Genomic DNA, 15,309 nt, shown 5'->3' on the forward strand with positions numbered 1-15,309 from the left:
ATTGTCTTTTCATAAGTCGAGGTCTAAATCCGGGTTATGGTACTGATTTCGTGGAAGTAACATCTCATTTTAACATGGAGAACATAAGTTAATTTTATCCCCCCTCGAACACACACACACGCACACAAGCAAACACACACAAACAAACGCACTAATAAATCACGAACATAGACCATAGACACACGTACACTCCCGCATGTCTTTTTAAATCATAAACTCTTCAAATCATCATGTATTCAAACTTTAGATTTAGTTAAAAACGTTATAAAACCACGTTATTACTATCCTTACTTTGCGTCTTTTTATTCAATCTGGATTGAATAAAAAGACGAAAGTAAGGATGTGTTTCTTGCAAGTAATAACGTGGTTTCATATCGTTTTCATAGCTGTTTGAAATTTTGCAAAACTCAATGATTCCGAGCCCAAAAATGTGCTTCTGAAGGCTGTCTGTAGTTCTAACGGAAAAACTTGGATGCCCACAGCATGGTTTCTCAGACCTAGGAAACTCACATCAAGTCGTCCACATCTTTTGCCAGATCTGGCAAGTCTTGACGTGGATCTTTCCAATATCCTGGAACTATTTGTGTATGGCCTATAGGGGTTTCTATTTGAGTTGCAACAAACGTTAAAGTCAGTCAAAGTTCAAGTCTGGAAAATTTTTGCTGTCTCGAGTTTGAATTTCTTTACTGTCGGGGCACTGTCAAATGACAAATTAATATTCAGTTATAATTCATAGCTATCACGTGGTTATGAATGATTTACAGTCGCATGTTTATAAATTCACCTGCCGAAACTTTGACCTAGTCCACTTAAGTTTGAAATCGCTTCAACATCATAACTAACTACATATTACTAGCAGAGTTATTACGCAATGTAGAAAGCTAGTTGTGTTGGTTGAAACTCTTTAACTCATGTTTCACCAATCTTGATTGAACAAACATTCGGGTTCTACTTAGCTCCCATGAACAATACAATTAGGGCTACATTTACCATCGGGCACAAAATCAACAAACTAAATAAACTTGAGTCGTTTATCTTATCAAATGCTTTCGCTTTGAATCGATTTATACAAGCCAATATTGAACTGCGGACCGATTCAACGTTTTCTACGATTACTGATTTAACACATGATCAAGAAACCCACTGCGGTTGATCAAATTTATCTGAAACTGGTAAGATATATTATAAAGTGGAAAATTAGACAAAATTTCTGAAACCGCTATTGTTAATAACTGGGCCATATATAGCTTTGCTTTTGAGAACCTTGAAACCAAATCAAAGTATTCAGGGTTTTAAGTTTACCTGAATTTTATACAGTTCTTAATTTCTGCTTATCAAAGTGTCATGTTAATCTGTGGTTCGCTTTACTGACTTACACTCATATTACATACGTGTAAGATTTATTTTAATAATACAAATTAGTTTTGTCCCAACGTTTTTCTATTTTAGAAACGGTTTTTTTAATTGTTCTTTTTTATTAAAATTGCCGCACTAAACATGCAGGCAACGGTTTAAGAACAACAAATTATAATTTGAAAAATTTTATTACTTGAACCAAGGTAGCTAGTGTTCTATTTTTCTCTTTCTATGAAGCGACATACTAACTGTTACAGTGATGCCCTATAGTACAGAGAATATCAATTATGGATGCCGAGGTTCAGGTACCCGACCAATGTGATGTCAGACCAGAATGATATCTGATCAATTTAAATCCAGGCTATATTGTCCAGCCTTTTCTAACTTGCAAACCGTGATCAAGACCATGTATTTTTGAGTGCAGACTTACGCCTTTGCACTCAAATATGTTCTGACCAGCTGTCGCTATCCTCTGGCACCTCAATCTAGCAGTCATATATGACAGACCGGGAGGGGGGCATGGATTCAGAAAGAGAACTGAGGCACAGCTAAGTTGATAATAAACGAAAAATAACAAAGCAGAGGTATACTTAAATTCGTAAATTTATTAGGTCCCATTTTACTAAGTTATACTTCATTGGGTTCACTAATTAAAACTAAAGAGCATCTTTCGTAATTAATTCCCAAGAAGTTGTATTTTCTATTATTAGGTATACATATGCAAATTAAAAAGAAATTATCTGTTATTAACTTTTTTTGCAGAACCATTAGATAGTGAGTATAAACTGCGAGATTGAAGGAGAGTGAAAGAAAGTGAAGAGAGATGGCGGAACAGTTTGCCAAGTTCGTGAAGGGCATTGACCTGGGACAGGAGGGAGACTCCATTGACAGATTGCACTTCGGCAAGACGCCGATGGTCTGCATGTTTCTCAGGTCTGTACAGTTTGGCATTACACATCCCACAGGAATCTTGCAGCAAACTTTCTCTGTTCGTTTTTAGGGACCGCAGAATGAAGTAGAGCAAAATTATAGTTGAGATAATGCGATTTTATAGTCATCAAAGTTCTTTCCAGATTCAAACCTTTTCAGAGCTAGCAGGCCTAAATCTTTTATGGTTTTGTCATAGAGTAGTGGATAAAAAACAAAATAGCACTTGTCGTCCTAGTTTCCCAAGTTTTCAGTGTTTTTTGCAATTTATCGCCAATACGTGTCAGTTTTTAATAAAACATCTCAAAAACCAAAGGCTTGGAGACCAAAAACGTTTTTGCCTATTAGAAGGATATTTCGAAAACCCGTTTTTTTGGCTAAATAATAGGGGTCATGTACTCGTCTAAGAGAAACGCAGACAATTTTTTACTTTCTGCTATTCTGCCCTATCCGTTTAGTTTTATTCACGTTTTAATAGAGGGAGTCAGTCAAGCACACTAGCAAGTGACTCAAAATGTTCGGCGCCCAAAGTTATTCAAAACTTAAAATTTCTAAAATTTCTTCTTGTGTTTTTTTAAATCAAAGGTGTTGCAAAAACAACCCCAAGGTGACAATGACAAAGTCTATTTGATCAAGTGATAGACCAGAGTGGAAAAGAAGTAAAAAAAACTATCCCGATTTTTCCACAATTTTAGCAGTTTCCCGCCCAGCTGTTTATTGGTCATTTTTTGCAAATACCTCAAAACCCAACCGTTGGAAAACCAAATTTTGATAAATTATCTTAAATCTCAAAAAAACGTGAAGGTTTTGGTTTCGGCATAATTATTAGCAGAAGCTGATAAATGTTAGTAAATCTGTTCCCGAATGTTTGATGTCTTTTTATATGTTGATAATAATTGAATTGTTGTTACCTTTTTCAAAAAAATCGGAAATTTTTTAAATAAGAATGAAACAAATAATTTGACAATACTCATATTAAGACAACAGATTTTCCGTTTTGTAACCTATAGTTTTTAAGATTTATATCAAATTGTTTTTGTTATTAATAAACTTTTCGACGAAGAAAGCAAACTATTCCCATCCGATTTACCTAACTATGAAATTTTTAATGCTCTCTGAGCAAAAATTGGTTACTGTTTTACCCAGGTAAAAATGAATAATAAGATTTTTAGAAGATTAAACTTAGAAGTTTACTGTGTTGCAATTTTGAGAAAAATTCTAACATTTTTTTCTTGAGTAGTATAGTCTAGTATAGTCTTGTATGGTCTGGTATCGTCTATTATAGTCTATTACAGACTAGTATAGTCTATTATCGCCTGGTTTAGCCTAGTATAGTATCCTATCTTCCAGTATAGTCTACTACAGACTAGTATAGTCTAGTTTAGTCTGGTATAGCTTGGTATAGCCCCTTATCTTCTAGTATAATCCAGTACAAGCTATTATAGTCTAGTTTAGTATAATATAGTTTGTTATTGTCTAATTTAGTCTAGTATAGTCTAGTAGAGTTTAGTACAGTCTCTTCATCGCTTTTCTCAGCTAAAATCAAACTTTAAGATTTTTCGAAAATCATTTATAAAATTTTATAGTGCTGCAATTTAGTAAAAATAATATCAAGATTTCCCTCTAGAGGCTATTAAATATTTCGAATCAATTGATTTTACAATCATCTTTACGAGTGAAAAGTTTAAACCAGCAATACACTTCCTGCGGTTTCTGGTGAGGTGAAAAATGAAAAAAAAATTCTTATTTTTTAAATATATTTTTCTCTTTTGTCATATTTTTGTTGCAGTTTGGCTATTCAATTGTATTTGAGTTTGTTTCAGCGTACTACCGCAAAAGATTATCACAAAACTAAAAGCTGTTTTAGAACTAAAAGTCAAATATTTCCTTTTTTCAAATAAAATGTTTGTTATGAAAATGTGTTAGTTTGTCATTCATCCAAATATTTAGCTTCGGCTGGTAAATATGGCCTAATTGCCTCAGATGAAAATCACCAGAATACGTATGAAAACCGTTCTTTTGCCTGTTCTTGGTGTATCTGGCTACGTTTATGACATTTTAACTCTACGAGCATCTACCAGTACCAAATTAAACTCACTTATGTTAAGGTGGCTGCAACTTACAGACACTTTTGCGATGTATTAATATACTACAGAAGTGAAAATTGATTGAGTTTACTAGAAAAATAACTTGATACCGGTGAGAAAATCGAGTAATTTTAATCGAGTAATCCCACTCTTGTCGATGAGTATTCCATTCACAACTTCACTCTAGGTTTCTCAAAAGAAACTCTTCATTATAATCATAATCGAATTACGAAATATTTTTTGTTAGATAACTTATTTTGGATCTTTTTCGTTTGTGTTGTTTGTGTGCCCCCCCCCCCCCCAGTACGATATGCACCCCCAGTTGCGGAGCACGTACCATTACACGGTATCGTTATGTCAAAATATGGCACGTGCGTCTGGGGGTGCAAATAATATGCACCCACTAAGCTGAGTGGGGCACAAAGTGAAAAGATTCCATATTTTTAAAAGATAACCCCATTCCCGTCTTTTTTCTGACGCCCAATTACATCAGGTAACGATATGACATAATGTATTGGGGAGAGGGGGGGGGGGCACAAACGCAAAGATCCTAACAACCTTTATGTTTTAGTGGTGTCCTGGTACTCATCAAGTACATGCAGATCCGACCGATGCTGTGTTGGATCCCATACGAGTTCACGAATGACAATTGGGTGGAATACGCGACATACTTTTGCTATGTCTCAAATACATTCTTGCCTATGAGCAGAGACATCTTTGCATTTGACACCATCAATGAGGTCGAGAAGGGAGACATTGTCTGGCTCAAGTATTATCACTTCACTTAACTGGCTGATATGAGTATGGCTAAAACTATTTGGCAAACTCGACTTTGAACAAATTTGAACTGATTTAACTGGGAACAGTTCAGTTATATATTTCTCTTTCTAAGTGATGCAGCTTTTGTCCGCAAATATTTTCTGAATCAGACCCCTTTAACATGGCAATTGGTCAGGTAACACGTGAATAGGTAGCCCAAGAGAACGTGAACAAAGGGGTCGAAGAAAAAACCCGCGGAACATAACTCCCAGTAACATAACCCCTATAGTCTGATTCTAATAGGAATAAAAAAAATCCGCGGAAATAAAATCCACATGCTAAAACTGAAACTCCGTCGTCATAATTTGTTTGGTACGGAAAGTTTTATACCAATTCTCATGGCACACGAGGCATGGCCACATAGGCTAAATACTCAGCTCTTTAACAGTAATTTGGGCGTTTATTTCCGTGAGGTATTTCTGCTACATAAAGTTAGGCGAGTTTTTTCCGAAACCAGGACGAATATTTACCACAATAATTCGAAATAAACTACCACGCTATAACACCATGCCAGTTAAAAAATTCTTACGAAGATGACCCTTTGATGCGTACAAAGTTAAAATCACCATCGCTAAATATCATTAATCACAAACTTGGGACTTCACTTTTCTTCCACGTCCTTGCATTATCGCCCTAATTCCAATTATACTATTTAGGTTTGTTTGCAAGCTGGTTCAATATTTGTTAGAATTCAATTTAACTCTCGTAAAAAGCATTTTTAAAAATATATCATAGGAGTTGATAAAAGATTGTCGCTGATATTATGTTGTACAATCTAGGTACTACCAATGGGTGCCCTTGATCTTCATCACAGTGGCCATTATCTTCTACTTGCCCCGTCTGTTGTGGCAGGGAGTGTTGGAGGCAGAGGGCATCAACATCACAGCCATGGTCAGGTCTGTCAACAACTATCAAAGTCAGTTTAGTCAATAACTAGCTATCAACATGGCACTCTTGCATTCTCGTGAAACCTCTCTTTTGTTTTTTTTTGCAGCCCTAAAAATTGCATTTTTCACTCAAATATGTTGGAATTAGGAATGAGATATAAGGCGAAAACTCGATTAGTCAGGCGAAATTTTGTAGCCATTGGGCAAAAATCCTGAATTAAAGTTTTCTGGAAATTGTTGGGCCAATAGCATTTAAAACATTAAAAAGAAGAATCCATTAGATGCTGTAAAGTTGTCAAGTGTCTCTAAAAACCGTCTTCACATGCAATCGAGTTACTAAAAGTGCATAACAATTGTATCATTTTATTTTTCAATGTTTCGCAGCTCTTTCAACTCTACTCAGTGTCAACACAGCCAAAAATTTTAGTTTAAAAAAGTAACAAGGGAAAGAATAAAGAATGTTCAAAATTACTTATCAATAGTTTCAAAGGCAACTTCAGACGTTTGAAAAGTCTGGCCGATACTGTATCCACCCAATATCCACCCGATACTGTAAAGTTGTCAAATGTCCCTAACAGTGGTCTTTACATACAAACGAGTTTGATAAAAAGTACATGCAAAATGTATAATTTTTTTCTATGTCTTGCATCTCTTTTACTGTACTCAGTGTAAATATTTTGTTTCCTTTTAAAGTAACAGGGAAAGAATAATAAATGTTTAAAATACTTATCAATAGCTTTATAGTGAAAAATATAGGTTAAAAAAAGCACGAGAAATTAGGGAATTGGTGGTTAAACCATATCGTAGAAATGCGGAAAATACGGAAAGTGCTGGAAAAATTTTTTGATTGTTTCTTTAAGTTATTTTTTTTCGAAGTCAATTGTTATACCCGGACCTAACGCCAAGTCAATTTCAGTACCAGGCAAGTCTAAATCCATGTCTTATTTAGGTTTCCAGTACCGGGCAAGTCTAAATACAAGTCTTACAAGTCTGCCAAGTCTTAACCAAGACTTGGATAACACTTGGAAGTTGATTCCCAAGTCAAAACCAACTTTTCAAAAAAATTCGAGTGAAATTTTCGAATTCAAAAAAATTTCGCAACGTGCCACGATTTTGGCATTACTTTTTGGCCACTTTCCCGGGGTGCTAGAAAATGATGCCGGGGCATACCAAATTGATTATTGGGTGATATTAGCACCCCGGGAGGGTCTATTGAGGGTATTTCAGGTGTTTTGGGCCGTTTTCAGCCATTTTTCAGCCGTTTGGAGCCGAATTTTAGCCGAAAATCAACATATATATTTCAGATCTTGAAATGTCTGGATATGCCAATCGAGGAAAAGTTATGAAGAAGACTGTGAGGGTTCCCATGCTGTCAAGGGGCCCAGTTTTACAAAGTTGTGGAAACCTGGTTGATAATAGTGGGAATCTGTCACGTAATATGGGTCAAAATGAGGACGAAAATGGGCATACGACAGTTCCAGTGCCGGTGTACAGATTGGCACAAGAGCCAATCCTGCCCTCTGTTAGTTTAGCAATGTATCAGTGTATCCTAGCATACCAGGCATGCCATGGGCATGGGCTTGGGCATACCTTTGTATATTTTGGTGGCATATTGGGTGGCATATAGGCATTTCGGAGGTATTATTTTGGTCAAAATACACGGTGCTCAGTACCTAATTTCTCATCAACCAGTGATCCAAATTTAAGGTGCCATATATAGTTTTGAAGCTTAGATAATAACGGTCTCAATGAGCCATGTCCCGTTTAATTTGACCCAAAATTGATGGAGTTATTAAAGATCTGGCGTTGTGACACCCGAAAATCTGAGGTATGCCCGATGGCCCATCGTTAGTAACTTTTTATAGAGTGATTCGATCTGGATGATTTTTTGATATGAGTAAGCCTAATATCTGCCCTAACAAACAATATATGTGCGAGCTTGATTGCTATCAATTTGGTAGAGTTATTAATGATCGAGCTCGAGGTACCTTGTGTGTATGTAGGTCGATTAAGGCGGTGCTCACTACCTAATTTCTCATCAACCAGTGATCCAAATATATAGTTTTGAAGCTTAGATAATAACGGTCTCAATGAGCCATGTCCCGTTTAATTTATTTTTAGTTTATATCTTTTTATATTTTTTGGTCGCTTGCGGCCAATTGAGTGTTGACGGACCCTGATTTACTCTGAGCTTTTAGACTAAGTTGAGGCGTTTTTGACGTTTCCTCGGCTATTTTAGGCACTTTTTTCTGCTATTTTTGACGTTTCCCCGGCTATTTTTGACTTTTTTTTCGGCTATTTTTGACGGTTTTTTCGGCTATTTTTGACGGTTTTTTCGGCTATTTTTGACGTTTTCTCGGCTATTTTTGACGTTTTTTTCGACCATTTTTGACGTTTTTTTTCGGCTAATTTTGACGTTTTCCCGGCTATTTTTGACGTTTTTTTCGGCTTTTTTTGACGTTTTTTTCTGATATTTTTGACGTTTTCCCGGCTATTTTTGACGTTTTTTTCGGCTATTTTTGACGTTTTTTCGGCTATTTTTGACGTTTTCCCGGCTATTTTTGACATTTTTTTCGGCTATTTTTGACGTTTTCCCGGCTATTTTTGACGTTTTTCCGGCTATTTTAGGCGATTTTTTCGGCTAGCCGAGACTTGGATTGAGAATTGCCAGGTCTTAAATCAGACTTGGATTAAGAATTGCCAAGTCTTAAATCAGACTTGGATTAAGAATTGCCAAGTCTTAAATCAGACTTGGATTAAGAATTGCCAAGTCTTAAATCAGACTTGGATTAAGAATTGCCAAGTCTTAAATCAGACTTGGATTAAGAATTGCCAAGTCCTAAATCAGACTTGGATTAGACTTGCCAAGTCTCAGCCCAGACTTGGATTTAGACTGCCAAGTGTAAAAAGTGACATGATCATAGTTCTGAATCAGTAATGAAATAAGACTTGGATTTAGACTTGCCCAGTACTGAAATTGACTTGGCGTTAGGTCCGGGTAGTCAATTAATTTCATTATATTACAAATTGGATATTGCAGAAAGTCTTTTAATTTGCATTCACCTTAATTCCACATAACCAAAGGTAAGAATTGTGGCCCAATGGCTAACAAAACTTCATATTGCCTAATCGAGTTTTTGCCTGATATCCTACGCCCCGTTGGAATGATTCAGCTCAATGTATATAATGCATGTATTACAGCTAAATGCATTTAGGGAATGAATTAGCGCTCAAGGATTTTGATTGGTAAAACGAAAAGATGAACCTTGAAATGCTTATGATGGACTTTGAAAGAAGTTTATTAATCGTTTTTTTTTCAACGCTAGCGGTATGGTTTCCGCTATTATAAAAATAATATTTACTAAGACTGTTACTACGTCGAAAACAGCTAAAAAGCCAGGCAAACCTTTATTTTAACATACCGATAAATAACGGCGTGAACAGAAATCGCTCGAAACAGCTCACAATGACGTATCCTAAAACAGAACAACCCTTAGAAACGGTCATTTCTCAAAAAACCAGACAAAGTTTCCAGAAAAATTTGACCGATTTTGACGAGTCACCCCAGTAGGGTTCCGAAACTATCATTTGAGATGTAATATTGTTTTCTTGATCAGGTCTGTGAATGGGTTCGAGAGTGCATTGAACCCTGCAAACAGGGAGAAACAGATTGGCTTCCTGGCCAAGTACATGATGGCACACTTCAGCAGCCGAAAGAAGCAATCCAACTCTGGAGGACTAAAGGTTCCGCATCATTTTGTGCAATAATCTGGTCTTTTTGTATCGCTTCAATGGATTCCATAGTTTTGTCGACTCACTGTGAATTGAAACCAGAAATACGCTTATAACATCTTGATCACATCTTATATCGGAACAAAAATACCCAAAAAGAAGAGGTCTTTGGAATAAAGTTATACGTTTGAAAGATTAACAAATTATGTAGCATGTATACCAACACCCCATCATAATTAAGGGTCGGTTTGTAGGTATGTTCATGTGTCAGTTAAATGGTCTGCATTGTAAGTTAAGCTTTTGTTAGAAGATTCTCCATAAAATGATTTTATTTGACCATGAGTTGATAACCGAATTATTGTCAATTCAGATCTTTCAAACTTAAAAGGATCATTTACTTTGAACTCATTTTGAAACTGCGAAAAGTTGTGGGACAGTATTTTTTGTTTCAGAAGTTGCTTGGCAAGATCTGTTTCTTCTCGAGGAGTGATGCCTCATACGTGGGGCGGATGTACCTCATGTTGAAGTGTCTCCAGGTGGCAGTGTCCGTGGGAACTCTCTTCATCCTCAACGTCTGGCTGGATGGTTTCCACTTCTACGGACTCAATGTCCTCTCCTCACTCTTCACTGGCACATACGATCAGGAGGTACTCATAATCCTCTACAAGATTAAACTTCGGACCAAAATACTCACGATGATATGGTTGATTATTTAAACCATGGTGTCAATCCGTGCCGAGGATTTTGCCCAAAAATAACGGGGAAAAGAGTGCAAAGAGTGTAAAAATATTTTAAAAAAGTATACCCCTGTTTCTCCGCTTAATTAAGGGTGAAGGAGTGTAATTATTACAGTGAAATTCTTAAAAAACGAAAGTGGAGGGAGAGAGTGAGGAATGATCCCGCATCTTCACTATGCAGAACTTTTCACCTTCACTTTGTGCATTAACCATTACGCCAACTGATAGTGCAATATTACGTTTCCAATGGTAACTGTGTAAGAGTGTAATTTTTTATCAATCCACCCTAAGTTACACTGGGCAGACATCTACCCTATTTTTGGATGCCCTTCGACATTCATTATAGATACGAAAACAACGGTAAACAAATTTTCTATAGATAAGAAAACAAAAAAGTTGAGAACGTCCGTTTATCTCTTTGGTGACCTCTCTAATAAATTATTTTACGTGAAACTTAGGGCCTCTATATCACAGATTTTTTTTCAACACCAAAAGAGTGGAAAGATGAGAACATTATTATCAATTTTATTGAGTTGCGAACCAGATCGAAAGATTTTTGAAGAAAATAACATTTTCATAAAATTCTGTGGGCACTTAAACTAAACCTCAAACCCATCTCGAAAAGTTTTTAAAATTGATTGGTTGAGTAGTCACAGAACTGAATAAATATGGGTTCTTTGCGACAAGATTAACAGAAAACATTGTTGTGGGGAAAAAAGAGAACTTTTGAGTTCTATATTGTGTTAATTTCTCCTGAAGCTTCGGGTAACTTCATCATTTCAGCAAACCGATGAAATCCAACTGCTGCACCACTTCAATCAAACAAAAATGTCATAAAACGTCAAAAGATCACCACTATTTTTGTTTTTAACAGAAAATTAGAAACTGAAATGAGGAAAATTTTTCGGGAAATTGAAAGTCTTTTTTCTTGAAAACTTTTGCGCAAATTGAAGCTACAACATATTAATTCCAATTGTTACATTTGCTGTCTAAAGTTTTATCTCCACGTTTGTTTTTTATCGGAATACTCCAATCTATCATTACAAAAACTAAAATTTATGCGGTCAACACTTGCATTTTGCTTCAAAAGTAGACAAAGAAATTTTAAAATGACGATCAAGAAGACAAGGCGGCTCGGTAATGTGCAATAGCACATACGATTCCAACCCCGCTCATCCAAAATTTTGGCATAATTGTCTACCAAATGAGGAACAGATAGAAAAACACAAAAAATTCAAGTATTTTTCAAATAACGAATGTATGAACGAAAAGATGGCCTCCAAAGCAAAAAAACTCAGTGGAGTAAGAAATAAAGCATTAGATTGATGAGATATGCCGATATTTAGAAAGTGAGTGAAGACGAACGGCAAAATCAAACAACAACAACAAACATTAATTACATCAAAAAATTTATGTCCGTTTTAAAAAACAAAACTTAATAACAAAGTCAAAATAGCGTCAGATAAAACTGAAAATAAACAAAATAGTTTGTAATTCACCACAAAAAATGGTTATTCACCAGTTCATAATAAAGCTTGGAAACAATTAGACAAAAAAGAACAGAAACTTTCAAGTTAGCTAATTAGGTCGCTGAATTTTTTTAAAGAAAACAATTACTTTCAAAGCAATGAAAACCATTAGGAATCAACTAAAACATCCCATAGGTTTACAGTTACCAATGTTTCTATATAAGGGAATTAAGAACTCCTGTTATTCAATTTTTTTGCAGTTACAAAAAGAACAACAAATAGACAACGAACTAAACAAACTAAAAATCAATTAAAACTTGCCACAAAATGCTTTGGAAGCCGTAAAGCCATACTTTGGCCCGCAAAATATGTTCGATTGCACCTTCGATGACCACTGGTAATGTTTTATGCGGCCGCTCATTAATGATAATAAACAACAATTAGACAAAAAGGAAAAAATGCAAAATTATGTAATACTTAATTTTTTTTTGAAAAAAAATTATTTCCAAAAAATTGAAAGCCATTAATTACAAAACGAAAAAAATGAATAGGTTCGTCCATTCTTCCAAAAGAAGCCCTTGAGACCTGAAATTATCCAGAATATGTCTGACGTCTACAAAAAGAACGTCAAATATGACAAAAATCAAAAATTCAATTTTTTTTAAAAACCCGTGTTGAATCAATAAAGTCATAACGAATTCTCTTATAACATTAACATTAGATTTTGTGACACCAATCCCTTTTGATACCTTCCCATGAAATGTATTATGTAACCTCTCTTTAATGAAACTAGGTAATAATTAGACTAAAAAGAAAAAAGCAAGATTATGTAAAACTTGTTTTTATCAAAAAAAATTTATTTCCAAAGACATGAAAGCCACTAATTACAAAATGAAAAATTGAATAGGTTCATTTAATCTTTCAAAGGAAGCCCTCGAGACCTAAAATTATCCAGAACAAGTCTTACGTCTACAAAAAGAATGTCAAATATGACAAAATATCAAAAATTAATTTACTTTTTTTCGTGAAAAACCCGTGTCGAAGCCAGTAAATTCATAACGAATTCTTTAAAAACATTAGATTTTGGGACACCAATCCCTTTTGACAGCTTCCCTTACCAAAAAAATGTCATCTTCAACATTTAATTAACGAGACCAGGTAACAAACAGACAATAAAAGGAACAAAATTAAGAAGTTGAAATGTTTTTTTTTTAATATTGGAAAACAATTGTCTTCAAAGTCATGATAGCCATTATGTATCTCCTAATATCAGAACATCGGCTAATCTACTCCTCCAGGAAAAGCCAATCAAACCGGGCAATTGTACAGGAAATTAAATACGACTAAAAAGGCAAAGTAAAAGCGATAGCTAAAGACAAAATTATAAAATTCGATTTAATTCTTCGAGAAAGTATTGTCGAAGCGGTATTGTCTTCGAGAAAGTATTGTCTATATCTGTAAAGAATTAATTATTATCAATTTTGCGTTATTTTGAACGCGAAAAATTTGATATGTGAACTGACAATAACACGATAATTTGACAAAATTAGAAAACATGAAAAATGGGCAAACACCTAAAAATTAAAAAAAATTTGTGAAATCTATTAGTATCAAAACCAGAACACCATAACTTAAGGCGTAAAACCGCAATGGAGACTAACTTTGAATTCAGCAGAAAGATGGAGCACTCTTTGATTGCTGACACTAAGCTACAAGTTGACCAAATTAATAGAAAAATGGAGGCAAAGTTCAATAAGCCATTTTTTATTTAAAAAGCAAATATTTTAAAAGTCAAGACGGCCATAAGCATTCAAGGAATCAACTAGACAAAATTATTTCGAGCTAATTAGGAAGCCAATAGGACCTATCACTAGTGAGCTTTGATTTGAAATGTTCTGTTTTTTAATTAATATAAAAAAGATCAATTTTTTTTAATAAAAAACCGACCGATGACAATCCGAATTATTTTTGGATTGTAACGGTCCAATCTTGACGGTTTAGGTGCGATACTTCTGTATCGTAACAATTTGCTTTTTTCTTTTTAAAACAGAAGAACAGTGCCTTCCCTCTGGTGTCTGTTTGTGAGATGGACAAGAGAGACTTGGGAGACGACAAGACGTACAGATTCCAGTGTCTGTTGACCATGAATTTATTCAACGAGAAGATATTTGTCCTGTTCTGGTTCTACCTGGTCTACGTCGCCATTTCCACCATCATCAACGCTTTCTTCTGGTTCATGAAGGTACACAAATTAAAGCTTCTCTGATGTAGACCTCGACTTATCAATTAGGTATCCTAGATCCAATCCAAAGTGCCTATAAATGAATTCATACAGGCCCGCAATAAAAATCAGCATGGCCAGATGCAACAAAATGTTAATATTCGATTAAAAACGTAAGAAATCTACAATTTTTTGGTTAACGAAGCTAAAGACTTTTGTTTATAATTAGTCGAACATTTAAAAATTTTTCATCACAGGTGATACAAACGAACAAGCGTGAGGCTTACATTCGAACTCTTCTCAAGCTTTCAAAGAGTGCCGACATTGACTTCGACAACCCCGAACACAAAACCCTCTTCCGCGACTTCGTCCAGAAATTCCTGAAGCCCGATGGAGTTTTCACATTCCGACTGATCAATGCCAACACGACTACAGTCGTCATGCATGAAATCACCGGAAAATTGTGGAATCTCTGGAAAGAGGAGAAGGAAAAAAGGGAAGGCTTGAAGGAAGTTTCAAATGGCAAAGGAAAAGACGGACGAATGAATCGATAAATTGACCACTAACTTACTCCCAATCTTGACTAGTTAACCTTTTATTATGAAAATGGTATGAAAACTTTTATAAATAATGTCAAAGTTAACGGCTAATAAAAGAAAATTTAATATGGAAATCAAAGGTACTGAAGTGATCATCCATTAACTTGGCATCAGACATTGTTAACATGAATTATGCTAATCTTTGAAGAGGTTAATCAAAGTCTTTTTGAACAGCTTTTTTTGCACTACCTAGGTTGAGGTCCCTACTTAAAACAAATCGAGTTGACGCGTTGAGACAATTATAAGACGCCGTCAAAAGGATTATAGCATAAACAAATCCGGCTTTCTCAATTGCCAGCTCAAATGCATTGCTTAGAACTCAATTTTTAAATTCATTTTTTCGTCAATTCTGGACAAAACAAAACGAGGGCATATCCAGCGTAGCATCATCACACTTTGCTGTCCTTGCCGTTAGCCTGTTTTTGCCTCGATCTTTTGTGGAGTCCTTGCTTTTGTCGCAGTCTGTCATGTGAAC

The 15,309-nt window shown here is 35.3% G+C and overlaps 1 protein-coding gene across 2 annotated transcripts; it reads left to right on the top strand.

Moving 5' to 3' along the window:
- The first annotated feature begins 983 nt into the window (after nucleotides 1–983).
- Nucleotides 984–15,007, top strand: LOC142339178 (innexin unc-9-like). 2 transcript variants are annotated; one of them, XM_075388975.1, is made up of 8 exons: nucleotides 984–1,172; nucleotides 2,119–2,289; nucleotides 4,942–5,139; nucleotides 5,969–6,085; nucleotides 9,694–9,820; nucleotides 10,261–10,455; nucleotides 14,065–14,256; nucleotides 14,493–15,007. In XM_075388975.1, exons 2-8 carry the CDS (start codon nucleotides 2,180–2,182, stop codon nucleotides 14,787–14,789), a joined length of 1,236 nt encoding a protein of 411 aa, XP_075245090.1. In that variant the 5' UTR covers nucleotides 984–1,172; nucleotides 2,119–2,179; the 3' UTR covers nucleotides 14,790–15,007. The 2 variants fall into 2 exon arrangements, with proteins under 2 accessions (XP_075245090.1, XP_075245089.1); XM_075388974.1 differs by having other exon boundaries at nucleotides 987–1,393.
- Nucleotides 15,008–15,309: the final 302 nt, after the last annotated feature.

This window comes from Convolutriloba macropyga, chromosome 5 (genome assembly GCF_964194025.1).
Source record: "Convolutriloba macropyga chromosome 5, txConMacr16.3, whole genome shotgun sequence".
Lineage (NCBI taxonomy): Eukaryota > Metazoa > Xenacoelomorpha > Acoela > Convolutidae > Convolutriloba > Convolutriloba macropyga.